The sequence below is a fragment of the Myotis daubentonii genome, chromosome 1 (assembly GCF_963259705.1).
Source record: "Myotis daubentonii chromosome 1, mMyoDau2.1, whole genome shotgun sequence".
Taxonomy (NCBI): Eukaryota; Metazoa; Chordata; class Mammalia; order Chiroptera; family Vespertilionidae; genus Myotis; species Myotis daubentonii.
The window spans coordinates 30987414-31010651 of NC_081840.1; the positions used below are offsets into that span (position 1 = coordinate 30987414).

At 38.3% G+C, this 23238-nt stretch overlaps 1 protein-coding gene across 5 annotated transcripts in view; it reads left to right on the forward strand.

Annotated features, from left to right (window-relative positions):
- Nucleotides 1–22897, forward strand: part of PPP2R5E (protein phosphatase 2 regulatory subunit B'epsilon) — a 173401-nt gene extending 150504 nt beyond the window's left edge. For 3 of the 5 annotated variants that reach the window (XM_059694039.1, XM_059694078.1, XM_059694050.1), the window contains 9 exons: nucleotides 1294–1424; nucleotides 1612–1671; nucleotides 2666–2774; nucleotides 4475–4528; nucleotides 4626–4676; nucleotides 7083–7202; nucleotides 11617–11744; nucleotides 13826–13927; nucleotides 18874–22897. In XM_059694039.1, coding sequence (XP_059550022.1) covers nucleotides 1294–1424; nucleotides 1612–1671; nucleotides 2666–2774; nucleotides 4475–4528; nucleotides 4626–4676; nucleotides 7083–7202; nucleotides 11617–11744; nucleotides 13826–13927; nucleotides 18874–18973 — 855 coding nt within the window. In that variant the 3' untranslated portion in view covers nucleotides 18974–22897. The remainder of the gene's footprint in view (nucleotides 1–1293; nucleotides 1425–1611; nucleotides 1672–2665; nucleotides 2775–4474; nucleotides 4529–4625; nucleotides 4677–7082; nucleotides 7203–11616; nucleotides 11745–13825; nucleotides 13928–18873) is intronic. The other 2 variants (XM_059694059.1, XM_059694068.1) reach the window with 2 other exon arrangements.
- Nucleotides 22898–23238: the final 341 nt, after the last annotated feature.

The window sequence follows — 23238 nt, forward strand, 5'->3', positions numbered from 1 at the left end:
ATTTAAACCAGTCTCTAAGTTTGTTCTTCAGCCAGAGAAACCTGCCTACTGTCATTTAGAAAAAAAATAACAGCTTTATTGAGATATAATTCATATACCATAAAATTCACCCTTTTATATTTTGTAATTCATTGTTTTTTAGTATAGTCACAGAGTTGTGTAACCATCATTACTATATAATTTATCGTCCTCCAAAGATACACCATACTCATTAGTCCCTCCTCATTTTGCTTTATAACTCTATTTATTTGCTTATTCTCTGTATTTCATATAAGGGGGATATTTATACATTTCATACAATTTATTAATTTCATACAATATGTGGCTTTTTTTGACTGGCTTCTTTCACTTTGTATGATGTTTGAAAGGTTTATTCGTGTAGTAACATATATCAGTACTTCATTCCTTTTTATGGCCAAATAATATTTTCATTGTAGCATATTTTGCTTATCCATGCATCAGATGATTGCCATTTGGATTCTTCCTACTTTTTGGCTATTATGGATAATAGTGCTGTGAACATTCATGTACATGTTTTTGTGTTGACATATGTTACTGACTTTACAAATGATTGGGAACTTCAATGTTATTCATGTATAACATACATACAGAAATGTGAATGTTCACCTCAATGAATATTTACAATGATATTTATTTGTTTACCCATGTAACAAGAACCAAGATCTTGAAAGAAACACTATCTGCATCGTTAGGGACTTGTTGATGTTTGCTTCGGTTTTGGTTGCTTCATTTACTTGTATGCTCTGGTAGAGCTGAAGGCTTATCTTAACTGTATGTCTGGAACATAAGCTCAGTGGGTACCTGATGTCACAGCAGTGAAGTTGTTGAGATAATGGACTCCAGGGCCTTGGCTGCTTGAGTTCAAATCCTAGCCCAGCATTTATTAGCTTTGAGACCATGGGCAAGTTTACTTAACATCACTCTTCCCAAATTCCTCCTCTGTAAAATGGGAATAAAACTACCTCGGAGGCAGTAATATAAGTAGGTTGCTTAGAAAATTGCCCGATGATCATACTAAGTACTGTATATGTGTTACATAGTATTATTGTTATGGTTATTGTTATTGTGTGTCTTTTCACTAGAATATAAGCCCCCTCCCTTGTCTGAATTATTTATCACTGTATTCTGAAAGGCTAGCACTGTGCCTGGCACATAATAGGTACTCAATAAATTTTTGAGGAAGGAAGGAAAGGATTTTAAATAATGAGTGGCAGAATTCCTAAATTCTTTCCTGAAACCGCTTTTGACAGCACCCTCTTTCGTTTACAACAGCTTTTGGAGCTATTTGACAGCGAAGACCCCCGGGAACGGGACTACTTAAAAACAGTCTTACACAGAATTTATGGCAAGTTTCTTGGTCTTAGAGCATTTATCCGAAAACAGATTAACAATATTTTTCTAAGGTAAGTGGAGGGAGGGGGGAGAAGGAGAAGCAAAGTTGGTGGTTTTATAGAAGTATTAAGTAAACCTCAAATATTTGAATGTAGTGTACTGACTTTATGTCTCTCTCTCTCTCTCTCTCTCTCTCTCTCTCTCTCTCTCTCTCTCTCTCTCTCTCTCTCTCCCTCTTGCTCTTTCTCTTTCTTAAAGGTTTGTTTATGAAACAGAACACTTCAATGGTGTAGCTGAACTGCTGGAAATATTAGGAAGGTAAGCACATTTTTAGCCAATTGCTAATCTCAGGTGAATATCGTTCTGTGAATTAGGTTCAGGTGGCGCAGGGAAATGCTGACCTAGATCTATTGCTGTATGTACATCTGATACTCTCATTTGTGCTTTAGCGTGCTTCCCAACTGACTCCAAAACGCGGTTTCCTGTTCCCCTTGTTCCACATTTAGGCATTGCCAATTCTGCTGGGACGACTGAAAGAGCTAGCATTTATTTCCCATTACGCAGACAGTACATCTGATTGCAGTCAGACCAGTTACCACAAAACATCTTATTCTTGTTAGTTTCTAGACTACCTGCCCTTTGCCAGATCTTTTGAAAGCAAGTTTATAATAAATCGGGAAGATTGCCATGTTCCAGGGAACCATGGACCCAGGTGTAGTTCTTGAGCAGCTGTTTCCTGGTGCAGTGGAACGAATTGGAAAGAGACAGCTGTTGTGTAGCTTTCTACACACAAGGGAGACTAATGTAACTGGACAATGTGATTACTTAGTCTCTCCTCCTAATATGAGGAGAAAAAGAAGGTAGAGTCACATGGTTTTCTCTGTAACTTCCTGGGCTGGGCTCTAGGGTATTCTTGGTCTGAGCAGAGATATCAGGGACAGGAAGGAATGTTGTCTAGAAATGGAAAAGGTCATAAGTGAGCAAGGCAGGCAATTATATAGGGAAGGAAAAGAGGGAGGAAGAATAAAGAGTTGTTGATACAAAAGATTTGGGGACCATCCAACCAGGTTTCAGAGCACAGGAGCCTGTGCTGGGAGATCAGAAGCCAATTTTCTTCTCTTAAATTTCCTGCCTACTCAAATGTATTCTTTGAAGTAACTAAGAAATCTTGACTGCCCCTGGGATGGTTTTTGGGTTGCTCTGGACCAGTCATAAACTGATTAAGATTTAACCCAATCTCACAAGAACAGTTTGTCTTAGTTTAGCTTGTTGAGGTAGCATTGCTAATTCACGTCTCTTTCCTTCTTCCTAGTATTATCAATGGCTTTGCTTTACCTCTTAAGGCAGAACACAAACAGTTCCTGGTGAAAGTGTTGATCCCTTTACACACCGTCAGGAGCTTATCACTCTTCCATGCCCAGGTAGAATTTTGTACAACTACTTTTTGAAGCAAAATAAAGTTTGCAAACCCAGTGTTTCTTTGATATTGATATGTGCTTATTTTGTTGTAACAAAGACATTTTTAAGTTTAAAATACCCCCCAAAGAAAATAAAAATGTGTGTGCGTGTGTTTTCAATGCATAGGAGACTCATGGGAATATTTTTCAAGTGAAAGGAGTATTTATTTAGTCATCTCATTTTTCAGAGAATTTAGATGACTTGCCCAGTTCAAAAAATTATATATTGAACATGTTGTGTATAGTAATATATGTGTGTGGGCTTTTCAGATTTAGATCTTTAGACATGTGTAATCATTTTTTAAAGTTTTTGAACATTTTGTCTCAGCCTTATTTTGCAATAGTCTGTTAAGTTGCCTTTTGCTCCCTCTTCTAGTTCACTCACCATATCTTTCTAACTTTCTACACACAAATAAATACTCACAGTAAACAAATCAATATTTTCACATCTTTTTTATTTTTAGCCTCCATTACTTTAAAAAGTGTACCCTGGTCTATTCCCACTCTAATTCCCATGCTAACATTGTCTTGCATGGTAAGCATGTCACTAGGGGGGAAGAGAAATGATCTAGTGGCATTTTAATTTTAGCATTTCAAACCTGTGACTCCCCAATCCCCCCCAGTGGGAATGTTTTGAGTTTGCATAAAAATGTAACACATTTTTCTGAGCAGTGTTCCTTTTTAAATGTGAAGTTCTGTGTTTCGAGGAAAATTAGTCCATATGCTTCTAATTTAGAACACCCTCGAAAAGTTGTTTCCCAAGACTGGGTTTCTTATCCAAGAATCCTTACCAGCCCTTTCACAAATCTTGCCTCTAGTTTTTGAAGCAGGGTATCATATTGCGTGATCATCTAATAAAAGAATTCTTGCTTAGATGAGTTAGTATCAGATGTAAAACTCATATTTCTCCAGGGTCCAACTGGCAGGTAGAGCCTTCTGTGTCTTCCTGAAACTGCTTTAGTTTGCATGTGCCATTTCAGGCAGCCAGCAAGGTTTTTAGGAAGAGCCTACTTCTCATAGAATGCTCTTCTGGAACCACAGTAAAACGCAGTACTGTTGAGGTTAGCACAGACAGAAAGAAAGCCCATGAGATGTAGTTTAAACTATATGTAGATGAGATGCTTTCACAATATATTGAATGTGATATTTCACCTCTGCTTTTCATTAGCTAGCTACTTCATGTCCCAATATTCTTTTTCTTTTGTTAATGTTAGGCTTTAAAAAATATTGATCCTAGAGAGAGAGAGAGAGAGAGAGAGAGAGAGAGAGAGAGAGAGAGAAAGAGAGAGAGAAAGAGAGAGAGAAACATCGGTGTGAGAGAAATACATCAATCACTTGCTTCATCCCTGCAACCTAGTTATATACCTTGACTAGGAATCAAACTGACAACCTTACTGTGCACTGGACAATGCTCCAACCAACTGAGCCACCCCAGCCAGGGCTATCCCAGTCTTCTTTTTTTAAAAAAATTCCCCTGGAGCCTTATTAGTGCCACTCTTTGACTTGAAAAGTAGCTTTTTATATATTTTTTATTTTGAAAATAAATTGGATGTGAAGTTACTAAAACCAGAGTCTGGAAACATTTTAGGAAGCTTTAATAATACGTCTTTTGAAAACTTACTATATAGAATTCCTAATTTTGTCCTTCATTTTTATTTCTTCAGCTGGCATATTGCATAGTACAATTTCTGGAGAAAGATCCTTCACTCACAGAACCAGTAAGTACTTTTTTCCATAATTTTGAATTATAGACCACTTTTCATGGAGTGCATATGAAAAATTAAGTGTCATTTGTTTTTTTCCTTTCCATTTTAGGTTATTAGGGGGTTAATGAAATTTTGGCCCAAAACATGTAGTCAGAAAGAGGTAAGTGCTTAATGTCAGTGTGTTAGTAGCGTACTAAATAATTGGCTGAGTGCCAGGCACAAGCTAATAAGCATGTATAAAATGAATTCTTTCACTTAACCCTCATTGCAGCTCTGTAAGGCAGGACTACCAATGTTCTCATTTTACTGGTTATGAAATTGATGCCTCGAGAAGTTAAGGAGCCTGGCCGAGTACACTAACTATAGGTGGTTAGGCCAGAACCTGCCTTCTCCTTCCTGATTCCTGAACCCTGGACTTTAATCACAGTACTGCTCAGCCCTACGGAAGCCTGAGCCAGGTCCCAGACATGTGTCCAACTGTCTGGCCTCTCCATGTCACCTTCCTAGTGACCACCTTCATAGTGTGGAGGTTTTGCTGTCACTGTGGATAGGTGCTAGAGCAGTGATGGTGAACCTATCACACGCGTGTCAGAGGTGACATGCGAACTCATTTTTTTGGTTGATTTTTCTTTGTTAAATGGCATTTAAATATATAAAATAAATATCAAAAATATAAGTCTTTGTTTTACTACGGTTGCAAATATCAAAAAATTTCTATATGTGACACGCATCAGAGTTAAGTTAGGGTTTTTCAAAATGCTGACACGCTGAGCTCAAAAGGTTCGCCATCACTGGTGCTAGAGCAAACTATCCAAATACCCACTTTAAGACATAGTGTAGATGGGATCTTCCTATGCACAGTCATAAAATATGTTACAGACCTGTAGTTTAGCTGTTTACAAGTGGCCTGGACACCTCTGACCTACAATGATTTGTACTTAAAAAAAAAAAAAAAAAGCCATGCAAGGTTGTTGTGGGGGAGTGTCTCTTAACTTGGAAGTGAGCCTAGCTGGGTGCCAGATCTGCATCCACTTTCCTGAAAAGTTAGAAACGATGTGAAAAATGGCCCAGAAAAGATCAGCTGTTTGTTAGTTTTACACTTTGGAAAAATTTGGGGAGAATTTATGTGTTTGATTTTTTTTTTTAATTGAATTCAGAGAGGAAGGGAGAGGGGGAGAGAGAGATAGAAACATCAGAGATGAAAGAGAATCATTGATTGGTTGCCTCCTGCCCACCCCCTACTGGGGATTGAACCCGCAATCCAAGCATGTGCCCTTGACTGGAATGGAACCTGGGACCCTTCAGTGTGCTGACGCTCTATCCACTGAGCCAAACTGGCTAGGTCAGAATCTGTATCTTGACAAATGGCAAGAGTCTACAAATTTTGCTTTTAACGGAAACACCCTCCATTTCAAATCAGTTTCAATTCTCCAAAACCCTATACAGCTTCAAAAAAATCATCTAATTTCTTACCACCTGTTAGGTAAAATTAAAAGTATGCATTGCTACTCAGATGTATCTTAAGATATAAAGAAGGCATTGTCATTTTTCATATTTTAATTGCATACTTAATTTTTCTAAGGTAATTATTTTTTTATGCCTAGATAGGTAACTTGTTTTTGTTTCTCTGTCGGTTTTCCATTATATTTAAAACAACTGACTGTACTATTGATTTGGCTCCATTTTGTGATCTAAAAGCAGTTTCTTGAGGCACATGGTGCTGAGGCCACGAGATTCACTGTGCTCAGTAGTGAACAATGATATGCATGTGTGTATGTGTAAGTGTGGAGATTGGGTAGAAAGGCTTTAAAGGCTACCTGCTTGGGGGTGAACCTGCTCATTTGTATCTTTCTGATCCTATGTGTTCTGTTAACAGCATATCCTAGGGCAGGGGTGGGGATCAGGTCTGGCCCGTGGGCCATATGAGGCCTGTGAAATCATTTGGTCTGGCCCTACCAAGACATTAGGGGTGAGTTAATTAAATGTTTGACCAAATATAGCAGGCTAATTTTTAAGTTGATGATTTTGTATGGCCTGAGAAGGATATTATAAATATCCAAATGGCCCTTGGCAGAAAAAAGGTTCCCCACCCCTGTCCTAGAGGAACACCTACCACACGTCAGAGCTGGACATATTTGGGAAGTATCTGCGTGTGCCATTGTGGACTTTTGTGCATGCATTCAGGACGGCCACTCCCCTGTTGTTTAAAACATGTGGGTGAGGGAAGAGATAGCTGGGTTGATAGCAGTAGAGAGAGAGCACAGGACAGTCCTGAATTGCAGGATCCCTTTGTCTAAGAGCAGTTGTTCTGTGTAATAGATGTAACATGTATTTTTTCCAAAGTAAATAGAATTGTGTTTTCAATGTCAAGGGAACTTGCTCTCAACAAGCACCCTCTGGTGAATTCTTTGTGAAATGAACATCTAGCATAATACCTGTGTTCATATATGTTTGGTTTTATGTATACATTTTTCTTAAAACAGTGCTAACTCTCATTAATCCTCACCGTTCCTATGGATTTTTTAATGAAATGCCTGACATTTTGTGTTTTGTGTGTTACTTACAGGTTATGTTTCTTGGGGAGCTGGAAGAAATATTGGATGTGATTGAACCTTCACAATTTATTAAAATTCAAGAACCTTTGTTTAAACAAATTGCCAAGTGTGTATCTAGCCCCCATTTTCAGGTTAGTACCAGGAGGGCATGAGGCAGAGTAGCCTATGCAGCATGTATTATTTTGGCAAAATTTTATTTGTATTGAATTAATATAATGGACACCAGCTACCTGTTGTTACTTATTTGCTATTTTCTCACATGATAACAATAATTTTAACAATAAGCACCTTTATCTTGAGCACTATACGCCAGTCACTGTGATGATGCTTTCTGCTCAGTAACTTTAATTCTTCTGACCACCCTGCAGGGAGGGCATTGTGATTTTTACAGACGTGAATGCTAAAGCTCAAAGTGGCAGAATAATTTGTCTAGAGTAAAGTAGCTGAATAAGAGGTAGACTGGTAGGCTTCCTATAGAGCAAGCATGTCAGACTCGTCGCCCACGGGCCGTTTGCCTAGTTAATTTGGCCCGTGTTAGTCTTTGAATTTGACATGCTTGCTATAGAGTATGAGAGAGAATGCTAAATAAAGCTTAAGAGAAAAGGAACACTAATATTTTACTCTGCACCAGCTGCTTTGCGTACATTATTTCTAAACTTCAAATTATCTATGAGGCTCCCTTCCCCCCTCCACCCCCCATTTTCTAGATGGAAAAAAAAAAATGAGACTCAGAGAATGGTTTGCTTAAGGTCCCAAGTTAATATGCAGTGAAATCAATAGGTATAGCTGCTTGTCTGAACCTTCCTGTGGCACCACTCTGCCTCCTTGTGGCCACTTGGGGAGAATACAGTGCAGGTGAACCTGGGCAATTTTCTCTATCGGGCCCTTGCTGCAGTGATGAGGAACCCACGCAAGAGGGAAGAGGTTGATCTGGGGTGAATACACATTAGGCTTTATCCTTCGATATCTCACCAGAGGTCTGAATTACAGAGTAGAGAATTGACTCTTGATATACTGCCTACTGATTTGAAGAGATTGTTCAGATTGTAGTTGGCTAACAGTGGACTTGAGGGACTTTCCCCTGCTCTGCATTATCCTGCACAGTTAGAGACACCGCTGTTGTCTAAAGACATCTCAGTGTGTCAAGTCAGTGATCTCGTGACAATCTTGTGATTGTATAACGCGCCCCCCCCCCCGCACCCCCCCTCCACACACACACACACACTTAGAAACCATTATATGAACCATTACATTGGATGATATAACACACATCTAGATAGGAAAAATTCAGGATACTGTAGATGTTTTGCATATTACACATGGCTGCGGCTCAAACATCTGGATTGTTTACCTTATTTACTGTTTTCATGAGGATGTTTGGTGTAATTAGGGCAAGGAGCAGGAACCTTTTAAAAATAATTTTATTGATTTCAGAGAGGAAGGGAGAGGAAGAAAGATAGAAACATTAATGATGAGACAGAGAGTCATTGATTAATGCTTCCTGCATGCTCTCTACTAGGGATTGAGCCCACAACCCAGGCATTGTCCTGACTGGGAATCGAACTGTGACCTTCTGGTTCATAGGTTGATGTTCAACCACTGAGCCACAATGGCCAGGCAGGAGCCTTTTAATTTTTTTTAAGAATAGCTTATTGATTTTTAGAGAGAGAGGAAGGGAGAGGGAGAGAGAAAGTAAAACATCAATATGAGAGTGCAACATAGATCAGCTGCCTCCTACATGCCCCCACTGGGGATCAAGCCTACAATCCCTGGTATCTGCCCTTGACCAGGAATCGAACTGGCAACTTCCTGGTGCACAGGACGATACCCAACCAATTGAGCCACACCACACAGGCAAGGGCAAGGAGCTGGAATCTTTTAAAATGAGTATCATCAGGAAGGAGTAAGTGATTCTCAGAAGCTCAGAAAGGAGACAAAGTGTCTTAGTCAGCTGGGGCTGACTACTCTAACAAAATGCCACAGACTGGGTGGCTTATGAACAACAGAAGTTATCACTCACAGTTATATGGAGGCTGGAAGTCTGACATCAGGGTGCCAACATGGTTAGGTAAGGGCTCTTTCATGGGTCACAGGCTTCTTCTTGTGTCTTCACATGGCAGAGGGGCTGTTTTGAAAGGCACTGACCCCCATTCATGAAGGCTCCACTCTTATGACTTAAGTACCTTCCAAAGACCCCACCTACTAGTACCGTCATCTTTCAGGGTTAGGATCTCAACACATGAGTTTTGAGGTGACACAAATATTTAGACTGCAGCAGTTTCCATACCAGACTGTATGAACAACAGAAGCTCATTTCTCAGTTCTGTAGGCTGGAAGTCTGGGACTAGAGAGCCAGCAAGACCTGCTTCTGTGAGGGCTTCCTTTCTGCCTTGCAGGTGACCACCTTGTCCCTTGTCCTCACATGGCCTCTCCGTGGTGAGTGCATGTGGAAAGAGAGGCAGTATCTCTCTTATAAGGCCACAAAGCCTGTTCAGTTAGGACCTTACCCTCATGACCTCAACTCATGGGGGTAGGGCTTCAACCTAGGAATTGGCGGGGAGTGGGGAAATGACACAGTTCGGTCTATAGCAGAAAGAAGAAAGAATTTTAAATTATTCGATAGAACAAAAGAACTGAAAACAAAAGAAGTAAAGTAAAGAGGTCTTTATTCATTCGTTGTGTCCATTGGTTCATCCAGCAAACATTTATCCAGTGCCTCAGACATACTGCCTCAGACACACTGTGTGCTTCGTGGTGTTTAGACACTCTGTCCATGTTGGTGCCTCTGCCTCCCTTCCTGTATTTCCCTCGACCTGGAATGGCCTTTCCTCCTTTCATCCTCCAAAGCCCAGCTGAGATGCCACCCCCTGTGTCATCATCCTGCCACTGCTCCTCTCCCCCACGTCATCAGGGTGGTTCTGTCTGCCCTTCCCTCCAGCACTTTATTTCTGTGTCTGATGTGACACTTACCACAGTTTACATGGATAGGCTCGTAGGTCGATTCCTCCTTTCCCCACCGGCATCTGAGCACCATAGGGATGACAGAGAAAAGAGTTTAAGAGCAGGAACTTTGGAGTCTGCCCCTTGCCAGCCATGTGACCTTGAGCCTCAGTTTCCTCACTGGCAAAATAGAAATAATGCTACCTACTCAGTGTGTTGGTGGTGAGGATTGAATAATATGTATGTGAAACACTTTGCATAGTGCCTGGCATATGGTAAATATTCAGTAATGATTGTTTCTTTGTACTCTCAGGGTCTAGTGCCTCACAAGTCCCATTCCTTTTTTTTTTTTTTTTTTTAACCAAATTGAATAATGTAAATAGAAAGGTTCTAATTCCTCAAGAGTGTATTGGTTGATGCATCTTGTACCATTTTATTAAATTAAATTAAAATTACTTTAAAATTAAATTTATTTTTTATTCTTTTATAGTTTTCACTTAATTTATCTTTATTGTTGAAAGTATTACAGATGTTCCCTTTCCCCCCCTCCACCCCCTTCTGCCCTCCCCAGGGCTTTACTGCACTATTATCTGTGTCCATGGGTTATGCATATATTCATATAAAATTAAAATTAATTTTAATTTTTAAATGAAAACATAATTTCTTAATCTGATGGAATGAAAGAAGCCCCTCTTTTCTCATATAACTACCCTTTTTAGGGATTTTAGAATTTTTTTTGAGAATTGGGTTTATATTGATTCCTATTATAGATGACTTTTTAGATATTTTAGATTATTTTTGGAGGTGTTCTGTTGAATTCTTAGAGTCAGTTGATAGTGAGGTGGTCAGAGAAAAGGGATCTGAGATAGCAGGCAGTCTTATATACATCTAGTGTCCCCGAGTCCAGAAACGGAGCGACTTTCTCCTGGCTTATTTAGTCCAAAGCAAGGGTGACAGAAATGAAGTCTGGAAAGAGTCCAGGCACTAGACTCGAGTCTTAGCTTTTACCATTTGCTAGTCACGTGATGTTGGCTAGGTTACTAGTGTCTCTGAACCTCAGTGTCCTCCTTCGTCCAATGGGCACAACAGTAGCTACTTTGTAGGTGGTGGGGACGATGGCACATTCTCCCTGCAGTGTAGGCACAGCACCTGCCACAGGAGGTGCTTAGCAGAGGGGACTGCTCTGCAGGGATGGGCAGCTGGGTTTTCTCTGCAGCTATTGACAGTGTCAGCCATGTGCTGTGTGGGTGAAAGAGGTGAGTCAGGAAAGGGGTTAAAGGAATGGTGGAAACTGTGTGGCATAGGGAATAGAGGTGTCTGGAGCTTGGGAGCTATGCAGAAAAAATGTGGAATTAGATGAAATGAGCAGTATGAAAGGAGAATAGAAATAGGTAAGGAAACTTCTTTTCCTTCTCCAAATTGATGAACCACTTTGGAACTTTCTGAAAGATTTTAAACCCACAGAAATGTAGAGCGTGATTAATATTTAATTTTACATTTGGTTGAATGATATAAAAATAGTCTTAAAATACTTTTGTTTGGAGATTTTTAATTTTATCTTTGTCTTTTTCTCTCTTTTAACATTTTCTTTTTCTTTTCTCAAAGGTGGCAGAAAGGGCGCTCTATTATTGGAATAATGAATACATCATGAGTTTGATAGAAGAAAACTCTAATGTCATCCTTCCCATCATGTTTTCCAGTCTGTATAGGATTTCAAAAGAACATTGGAATCCGTAGGTTTTCCGTTCCCTCCCTCCCTCCCTCCCTCCCTCCCTCCCTCCCTCCCTCCCTCCCTCCCTTCCCTTTCTTTCTCCTTCCCTCCCTTGCTCTCTTCCTTTGGTCTTCTCTCCCTCCCTCCCTTTTTCTCTTTTGCTTAATAAAATGTCATGAGTGCTTGCTATGTGCCAGATGCTGTGCTTGTTGCTAAAGAGGAATATGTGAAAAGATAAAGTCCCTACCTTTAACAACTTCACTGACTGGTTGGCAAGACCCACAAGTAAACAGATACTTTTATGAAGCAGTATTATAAGTGTGTTCTGTTAGCATAGTTCACTTGAGGGCTTCTGGCCTGTCTATGAATGGAACAGATATGGGGATGCTCTGGAGGGAGAGGAAGGGTTTGAGGACATCAGTGGAGTGGTGAGGCGCCAATTGAATCTTAAAGGAATTTGGCAGGTGAATGGGATGGGGAAGCCCTTTCAGAGTGTGGGTCCATCTGTCATATAAAAAGGAATAAAAATGTAAAAAGTCCGAGACCTGAGAGTTTGGGAAGGTTGAAGCACAGGAGGTTGCTGGAAGACGAGGTTAGAAAGGGGAGTGGGGCCCACATGAGCCTTCACCACGTGAATGATAAGGAAACACTAAAGAGTTGTAAAGTGATGTGATCTGAATTGATTGGCATTTTAGCAAGATCCATTTTTAAAAAAACCAACTTAGTCATTATATATGTTTTGAGGGAAGAAAAGTTTACAGTCTTCAAAGAGAACTTTAACCTCTAGGCCTGTGAAAGTTAGAGCATTCTGTATTTGAATGGCTTTACATATTTCTCTGGGGAATAGAAAGAAAAGTTAAGGTGGCATTAAAAATCAGCAGGTAGAATTCAGTATATTAGTAATTAGTTTGGCTTTAAAAGTTTTGCATACAACTGTAAAATAATAATACATTTTTCAAATTCACGAAATTTTATTAACAAAACTGGTAAAAATAAGGAGCTGGTAAACAATGAAGTCTCCTTATGCAGATAGTCTCTTGAGAATCTAGCCTAGAGAGTGGTTTCAGCAAGAGTGTGTAACTGCTCAGTATACTGTTTTTGGCCCTTCTCCATCACTGCCTGGAGCATTTGGGGAGGTCATTCGTTTCAGCAGAAGGGAGTATACGTTTTCCTTTTACTAATGGGCACAGGGAAGAAGCAACACAGCTTCTTATAAACGTTTTGGAAACATCAAACCCATGGTTTACTTAACACCTGGCCTAACTTTTACCAGTGCCCTTTTCAGAGGTATTGGAGCATATTGCAAAAGGGAAGCACTGTTGTATAGTTTTGCAAAGGGCAGTGCTATTTAGATCTGGTCTGAAGCTGTCAGGCCCATCAAGGGACAGTCTTCGTGTTGCCCAAGAGCTTATTCTTCCTTGCTGAGTATGGACCACCGTTTTGGCTGTTTAGCCGTATGCTGTTCCACAGCTCATCGCAGCCATCACCAGCTTGCCTGCTACCTTACCGGCAATGTATTGGATCAGCAAGGGGATCAAGTTGGTCTGAGTGGACTGATGCAAATCACAAATAGAAACTAACTCATATTAAACTGCCCAACTTATAGGGGTTTAATATCGTATCTATGGATATGAATGATATAAATTACATATTTCTAGCTTTTGATTTTGATGAATTCTGTATGATAATATACATGCTAATGATAAAAATAAAATTCTATGCAAATTTAGGCCTCTAAGGTTAGTGCTACCACAGGTGCTCCTTTTTAAGGTGGAGTTGCTTTATTTTTATGCTTGCTTTTTTATTAAATGAAGTTAACAGTTGCCCACAGGCAAGTCTATTCTGGTTACCAATAATTAGAAGGGCAGAATTAGATTTTTCTTTTTTTAATCCTGCCAACCCCTCAGGATGATGTCTTGCCTTGAACAGTAAAGACAGTAACTCTTGATTTGGAAATGAACTGTATGTCATTTCTAGTTGTTCCAACTAAAAGGGATGGAGATAGTGTGCAATACGTGGAGCTCATTCAAGGTTTGTGCTTTCTCTCTTTCTCCATCCCATTATGTACAACTAACTAATAAGTCCCTCTTCTCTGCTTCCCAGGGCCATCGTGGCGTTAGTCTACAACGTGTTGAAGGCGTTTATGGAAATGAACAGCACCATGTTTGACGAGCTGACAGCCACATACAAGTCAGATCGCCAGCGGTAACTTTTTAAAGCTTTTTTGTCAGCTGTGCCCAAAACTATTGAGTTCGTTCCTTGCTCTTTGCTGATGTGGCTTAATTGCACTGAAATCCTAAGCCATACAATTTTATTTATTTAACTCTTCATTTCTGCATGCTCATTAGTTGTGTCGTTTTTAGTGGAGCCCCTGGACAGCAAAGTGTTGTTTTGAAAAAGGCTGCTTTCCTCCTTCCCTTCTGTAGTGTTTCTCTTCTACCTCAGGGTTAAGAGCTTGGCACAGAGCTGGCATTCAGGTCTGCATACGGGAACCATCAGGTAGTTTGCCAGCTGGATCTGCTCCTGTCCTGAACTTACTTGAACGACAATTGGGCTGATCTTGTACTTCACTCCAGCAGCAGGAGGGACGAGGCACCATTTTGTTTAGTTCTTTGGCTCAGAATTTATTTTCTATTCTAGACCCCCAACAAATTCATTACAGTGAAAAGGATAGGGAGGTGAAGAGTCTGGTGTTTTATAAATACTGAAATGCTTAAGACCAAAAGGGGGCAAAGAACAGGCAAACTCTTTATAATAAATGCTATGGCTGAATAAAGCCTTTCTTAATTTCATTTATGTGATTCTTCAGTTTTGTTATTTCTTGTTCAATATGTCCAAATTTCCAAAAGATGATGTCTTAGTCCATTCGGGCTGCAATAACAAAATACCCCATATGGGTGTTTTATGGGCAGCTTGTAAACAACAGGAATTAATTGCTCACAGTCCTGGAGGCTGGAAGTCCGAAAGCATCGCGCCAGCCTGGCTGGATGAGGGCCCTGTTTCTGGTTCATAGCTGGCACCTTCTCATTGTGTCCTCACTTGGAGGAAGTGGGGGAGGTGTCAAGGGATTTCTGTGGTATCACTCACAAGAGCAGTAATCCCCTTATGAGGGGACCATCCTCTTGACCTGATCACCTCCCAAAGGGGCCCTACCTACTAATATCATCATCTTTGGGGATTAGGATTTCAGCATATGAATTGGGGCTGGGGGCACAAATGTTCAGACCATGGCATCAGTGTACTTGGAGACATTGAGGAAAGTCTAGAGAGTTTGTTAGTAGTGGGACCTTTGTTTTTTTGGCTCTGATCATACAGAAGCAAATGCCACTTTATATATTATAAAACTGTGAACCTAGAGGATCCCAGAGGTGTGTGTGTGTGTGAGTGTTCAGACCCAGGACCTTGTGGAATCTCCTGAGCAAAGCTCTCTGTGGTTCCCTTGCTTCTTTGCTTTGCCTGATTTTGAATGTGTTACTTGCATTTATTGATAAAGAGAGCAATGAGGGGAAAGGTTTGGTGGCAGGAGACAAAGGACCATTACACTCATTTAAAAACAGTTATACTATGATATATTGAAAAGCAACTTAATTATGGAATATGGCAAGTGTTTAATTGTAGACAGAAGAGGTTGAGATTTTTAATAAAATAATGGAATAAATATTAAGTATGGGATATGTTGGGTCATACTTGCAATTTAAAGAACTTTTATTATATTTACAGTTTTTGCAAATCACTGAATTTATAATAACTTTTCTTGTCCCCAACTTAAAATGCCCATGGTTAATTCTTATCTTTTTAAAAAGTTTGTCTAATTTAAATAATTATTTAAATAAAGGAAGTAAAGTACACATTCATGCTGTGATATACCACTAAAAGGTATATTGTACATAATATTCCTTTTTAAGCAACTAATAGCTTATTATCCCAGTTGAATAAGGATTAAATCTGTAGAATCCAATTAACAGTATTAAAGACTTTATTTCTAAAACTAGAGGCCCAGTGCATGGATTCGTGCAACCAGTAGGGTCCCTTGGCCTGGCCTGCGAGGATCCAGCCAAAACCGGCTCTCTGACATCCCCCGAGGGGTCCCGGATTGCCAGAGGGCACAGGTCAGGGTGAGGGAACCCACCGGTGCACAAATCCGTGCACCAGGCCTCTAGTATGCATATAAGATCTTTGGTTAATCTCTTCCCACCCTCCCCCCTTCCCTCTGAGATTCATCAGTCTGTTCCATGTTTCCATGCCTGTGTATTGAGTGTCTGCCCCTTGGTGGTCAGTGTGCATCATAGCAAACGGTTGAACCGTCGGTCACTTAGGGTTTTATATGTATAGATATTGAAATTGATTGAAGTAAATTCATATTTATTGAACTTCAGTAATAAACTGTTTACTGATCATTTATTATTTAAACTAGACAAACCCTTTAAAAAGATAAGAATTAACCAAGGGTATCAGAAATAGACACTGTGAAGTTGATTCTGATAATCTGATATATTAAAGTGACTTATAGCAAATGGGCTTTCTTATTGAGAGAAGGATTATTTTTAAGCAAGGGTGATATTTTGTTCAAAGAACAGTAGAAGGTTAAACAGAATAGATGGAAACATTGGCTTCTCCATAGATATAGAATAGGAAAAGAGAATAAAGAGATTTATTTGGTACTTTCAGAGAACTGAATGAAGGATTTCACTTCTGGATGGCAAGACACCAGTAATTGTTTCAGTTCAGATAAAATTGTAAGGATTGCAAGTCTGAAATCGTGTGTGAAATAAGTATCTAACACTGTTAGATACACATGCCAACATTAGTGCTATGTAAAATTGAAATTGGGAGAGAATTTGACAGTATCCTAGCTTGACAACATGGTTAAGTTTCTAAACTCACTCCTATAGGTAGAGAGAAAAGTGGGAAAGAATGGGGGTGACACTGACTATATCAGAAATATTTAGAACTTTTGAAGATAAAGTTGTCTGAACAAAAGATTTATGATAGATCAGCACAAAGTTGCCCTGGAAGAAAAGCCCCACAGGGCAGATGGCACTGAATGCCATAAAGCTTTGATCAAAGAAACTCTTCAGGAATAAGATGATGAGTATTTTTATGATGTCGGTTCTTAATTTAAACTGAATTAGGGCAGTATGAACCTTACGTATATTTAAACTGTTTTTTAGTTGAATAAAGATCCTAAGGCCTTGCCTACCAATTTCTTCTCCCTCTTCCTCCAAATTAAAGGTCATATTCTTTGAAACCAGCAGGATCTACAGAATTGATTTAAATGTACTCAAATCAGTATTCCCTGATAACGTTTATTTAGACTTAATATTATTCTTAAACTGTACTGAGAAACCAAAAGAGATAATTTACCAAACAGCTTACTTTTACAGTTAAGAATCTGGAATTCATAATGATCGAAGAATTATCTAATCTTGTCATGTAAATATAAATTTTCAGGGTCAAAATTACCCTACAGGTAATTGTTTGAAAATTATGTCCACTGAAATTACCCTACAGGTAATTGTTTGAAAATTATGCCCACTGAAATTTATATTGTGCAGATTATATTTGAGATAGCTGAAATTAATTATAGTAAACAAAAGCTTAAAATAACAAAATATTAATTATGAAATGATAATATTAATGACCATATTACATAATGAAATGTTTCCTTAAGACTAGTGGGATGAGAATATAAAATTACTTAAGTATTTCTAGAGTGGTTTTTTTTTTTGTGGGCAATGAAAATTAATTTCTATTGCTGTAGTTATCAACATAACTTTAAAAAATTGGGGATGATATAAAAATATGAGGCATTAGAATTATATACAAATTTCACTTAACCTATGTGGAGTTCCCTGAGTAAATATTGTACTGTAACTGCCATTAAATTCTTGCTACGTAAAGTAACACATGGCCCTTTTTTAGGAATTATCTGAATTTATGGATACACAGATGTCATTTGGGTGTGCTGTTTACTGGCTCATCACAACCTGGGAAAGCTAGGGACAGAAATGAATTAATTATTTTAATATATGTGAATTTATTAATTTACATTATATTCATATATTCCTGGATTATGTACTTCTGACTTGGTTGATGTTAAAATCAGCACTATTTCTTTTATAAAAATATGGTAATCTAAACATGTCCTTGGCAAAATAAAATTTGTTAACCCTATTTTAGACATCCAGAGTTTTAGTAAATTTTACCAATTTTCCCCCAGATACGGAAGTCACTAGTTAAATTGATATTGAACTAAATTTGAAGCTTTGGAACATTAAAGTTTTAATATATAGTAATATCAACACAATTCTGTCCAGCTCATTAAAACTGCAATCACAGAAGAAATAATATATAATTTGGTTGTATTTATAAGTATTAAATATGTTAATTTAGATTTTGTGATTTATTAACACTTACAAGATACTGCTAAAGAGTTTAAATAGACATAGTGTAGGAAAAACAGATATTCATAAAGAGGAAGTATATTTTCTTGACCTGCATTCTCTGCATCAGTGTCATTTCTAGCATCTCTTTTGAGAAACTGTTTGGAGACAAAGAGAAAATTAGATTTTAAGAAGATCCCAAGTGAAAGTCACTAATGTGCCCTTGGTTTTAGGATAACAGATACATATAAATGATCCTCATTTTTGTTTCTCAGTAATTTTGAAGTTAATATTCTGTATTAAGTATAAAGGAATATTAATGTAAAATCAACCCTAGCTGGTTATGCTCAGTGGTTAGAGCTTTGGCCCAAGGACTGAAGGGTTGCAGGTTCTATGCTGGTTGGGGCACATGTAGGGGACAACCAATTGATGTGTCTCTCTCTCACCGATGTTTCTCTTTGTCTCTTCCCCTCCCTTCCACTCTCTAAAAATCAATGGGAAAAATATCCCTGGGTGAGGATTAACAACAATAAAAAGTTGTCATCTTCTATTCTGTTCATTAATACTACTTTGTGTCTAAATAAGTGTCAGATAAAAGAGCAAGAGAGAGAAAAACCAAAAAGAAGAAATACCCATAAGCTTAATGCCAAGCTTTTCAAAGACCTTTTAAAACATACATGGGAAAAAGAATGTTCAAGGGGCAGTTATTGATGAATAACTTCTTTAAACCTCCCCAGGTATTTACTTTATATTTTGTTTCTTCCCCAGTGAGAAAAAGAAAGAAAAGGAGCGTGAGGAATTGTGGAAAAAACTGGAGGATCTGGAGTTGAAGAGAGGTCTTAGACGTGATGGGATAATTCCAACTTAACAAAAACAATGGCAGCAACATTACTAACCTGTGGAGTCACACATTTATGTAGTAGAAGATGGAGCAACAGTTTTCTGTATTGTGCAACTTTACAGTAGATTTCACATTTGTTTCATTATTACAACAGCACTGTATATACCTGTCTCTAAGTAAAGGAAAAAAAAATAAGGACTTCAATCCAAAGTTTGGACAGTAGATGGACTTCTCAGAACTTTGCAAACATAATCATTGTTCTTAACCCTTTAAAAAAAAAAAAAAAGCAGTTTTCAGAGACCTGTTAATGAAACTGCTGTTAAAATTCCATTGTCGGGAGTTCCTTATTTATCATTAGCAGAGAGTTTGAAACAATTCTCAAATGTGAACAATCTTAAATTTAGCTTGTCTTTCTGCTGAGCTGTTAAATGTATTTATAGGAAAGGAAGAAGAAAAAAAAAAAGACTGTCATTTCCATATAGGTTTGTATAACACCCTCTTCTGGATAACTTGACTGTAATTTGACATCTTTTCCTTTTGCACATCTTCTTGAGTTGAATGTCCACATGGAATGGGGCTGTGAGTTATAAAGGTCCCAGATGAGAGTTTTGCTTACTGGAGTGAACATCTTTCCAGTAGCCAGGTAGTCCTGGTACTCCTTTAGGTTTAAAATTTGGAGTAAAAGAGAAGAGGTGATAAACATAGTAGGGAAGGGAATTTTGGATTCGTGCAGGAGTTTAAGGTGAATCCAAATCAATGTCTTGAATCCTTTGCAAACAGGCACTGGGACATCATAGGCTTCAGTACCTAAGCAGTATTAATTGCGTACATCATTGAACACACATACCAGAGATGTTTTAGACATGTCAGAAAACATCCTTTGGACCATTTTGAAATCAGAAAGACAGACACTAAATAGTACAACCATGAAATTGATCGCCAGGATTGCGGATCTAATTGGGAATAGAGTTGAGCAAACAGCTTGGACTGTTTGGAGTTGTTGCCTTACTTTTTAATATGTATTTATAAAGTATTCCAGCAAAAGAGGATGTAGCCTCTGGGGAAAAACAAACATGTTACCGTGTTTTTTGTAGATTCTCCTATATCTCATCACAGCGCCAGCCCTGTTTTTAGCCAGAAAGGATTCAGGATAAACATTATTATGCATTCTGAATTGGATGCGTATTCCTAACTACTGTATTTGTTACCAAAAGTGGTTCTACAAATGCTACTGAAAAAAATCTGGAAATTCCTAATGTCCTGAGTATTAATAATAAAGTTTAAAAATGCTTTTATATCAAAGGTGCATTGTGACCAAATTGTTTAAGAAAAAACAAAAACAAACAAAACAAAATCTAGGGCTGTATTATAGCTATATTTTATTGGCTCTCTGCTTTGTATTTAAAAGAGGACTCTTAACATCTTGGGGAGATAAAAATACTGATAAAACTGTGTACAGTATGTACTTAACCTATTGTGGTTGCATTATTATGTACTGAAAGATATGTGTTTGGGGCTTATTTCCAGGATGCATTTGCTTGTTATGGACATAGCAGCAGTGAGTTGATAATCCTAAACCATCACTTCAGCAGTCTTCATGGCATAGAGCTGATTCTGTTCATGTGTTGAATTGTCATAGCAGCAAACATGAACATATGAACTGTTGTTGCTCTTAGTAGAAATATAATATCAATATGGGCTTGTATACTTTCTTCCTTCCATTTAAATATAAAGTAGAATATGCAGTTACATTGTTTCTAAGAAAAAGAGGGAAAAAAGGCGGTTGACCTTTCTCCCCTATTAGGTGTTTCCGGATTATCAGGTCACAGTGTGTGTGTAAAAGTCAGCTAATTATGAACACTGTCATCTCAGCAACTTTGTAAAACAAACAAAACTTGGCATTGAGAATTCTGAGAAAGAACCAGCAGTAAAATAGTCATATGCAACACCAAACATAACATGGTTTAATGGAATTCATAGGTTTTTCTTTTTAAAAAAGAACATTCATGGGGATTCAATGTACATTTGGCAGAGACTGCCAAAGATGAAACAACTTCCTTTCAAAGTGCTGGAGCAAAGGTGCAAGTTCAACAACTAAAGATAAAAAATAAATTTATAACAAATCCTCTCCGATTTTAGCTTGTTAGTTTTGACTCTGCATTCCATTTAGTTTTGACAGTCTAAACGTTTGTTTGCCATTAATTCATCTTTTTTAGATAAGGGACATTAAAATCCCAGGTATATGAAATATCTCTGCCCATTAGAATGAAATGCAGTCATTTGAAATGAGAAAGACTAGGCTCCTATTTTGCACCTTACCCTGTCTTCAGAGTTAAGGTGAGAACTACACAAATATCCTTGATGTCAATTTATGTGTTGATTATTCCAAACTGAGGAGAATAAAGCCAGATTTTAGACATACTCAAAGAAGCAATTATAGATACATGTCTAAAATTCATAGGGCAACTTCTGAGAAGAAACACTGTCTTTTCTTTTTAATTGAAAGTGACAATGTGACACTTGTCATGTTGTGTCCGGTGACACAGAGTAACTAGGTTGTCTGACTGTTGCACCATGTGACATATTTAAGGACATACTTGCTGCATTTGCAGCAGCCCTCTCTGTCCTTTCCCGCATTTCTCCTGTTGCTTCGACTTGAGCTCATTGTGACAAATGCATCTTTGTGTTATATTTTGTTTGCTTCATAATTTCCAGAACTATATATAAATCTATTTTTAAAATAGCAAATATTGTAGTTAGTGAGTGATGATCACTCCAAACTTATCCCTACCATATTGGTTTCAGGGGTAGGATTAAGAGTGTCTTTGGAAGAAAAAACAAACAAAAACCCTGTGGTTTAGAGTGATGCTGAGGCCTTAGGCTGTGGGCCTAGAAAACCCATGTGAGTGAACTGACCCCTCTCATCCTTTGAATCGAGCATGCATTCCTTTTCTCATTGTGCAAGTGGCCCCATTGTTTTCCTTCAGTGTTGAGTTTTTGTCCTTTTAAATTTTATTCTATTTTGCTCTTCCTAACATCTGACTGTTTTTTTTATAAAATAAAATAAAAAATAAAAAAGTGAGAAATAAATAATACCCTTGATGCCGCTGGATACTCACAAGCAGGGTTATGCTCCTTCATCTTGGGCTTGCTTGCCTAAAGGGAAGGGTTTAAATTATTTTGTACCTCCTCCTATGCGTGGGACAGTCCAGGGTGCAGAGCCAGGAACTGCTTGTAATTGCACCTGCTATACTTAAACGTATAGCCCTAGGCTCAATCACACTATGGGGAAAAAAGTATATTTAGAGCTTTAAAAGCTTTTTTATTTTTTTGTGGGGATGGGGAGGGTGGGAAAGGGAAAATGTATGGATGTTATTGGCATTCTTAAGTGTTCAGAGTTATGTTCCGCCCCCGCCCCCACCGCCCCCCCCCCCCCCCCACACACACACTTTAATCAGATGCACCGACCTGGCCCAGGAAATGAAAAGATTCTCTCTTTTGATGCTATTACCAATGTTATTACAAAGTGACAGTCACCTACAGCAAAAAGGTGGCACCGGACATGATCGGTGATGTTTTATTTGCACATCAATATTTTTATTTTTATATTCTGGCTCAGCTGCTTTCTCTGAGTGGAGTTAAGAAATGAGCCACAAAGGATTTTTGTAGTAGGTATATTGGCAATGCATTTTATATTTCTCAGTATTTAATTTTGAAAATCAAAAAGGATTGTGCATCTTGAGAGAAAGTTGAGCAAGTTTTGAACCAGTGGAATGTTCACTTGTGCTGCTGTTTGTGCACGACAGCAGCAGTAGTATCTCTTGGAAATAAACATCCCATATTACGATGTCTATGAATATAGGTTTCCTTTTCTTCCCTCCTCTTCTTCCTCCCTTCCCCTCCTTATCTCTCTCCTTTTTCTTCCTTCCCTTGTCCTTTTCTTTCTTTTTTTTTTTTTTTTAAAGAAATCACTTATTGTAAATAAGTTGTAATCCAAACCTCATGTATCAGTGAGGAACTTTCAAATATAAATATTACCAATACATTTTCTGGTTGTTGTCTGATTTTTGATTGAGGGATATGAGAATGACATGTCCATTGCTTTTGGTTTGAGGATTTCGCTTTAGCTCCGTAAATCTTTTGGTATTTTAGTATTTCATTGTTTTAGCAGGAGAGGGCAGCAAAAGTTTATTTTTCCTGTTAGAAATGCTGTGTGGTTCATGATCGATTTTAAATTGTGTGTGTGTGTGTGTGTGTGTGTGTGTGTGTGTGTGTGTGTGCGCGTGCGCATT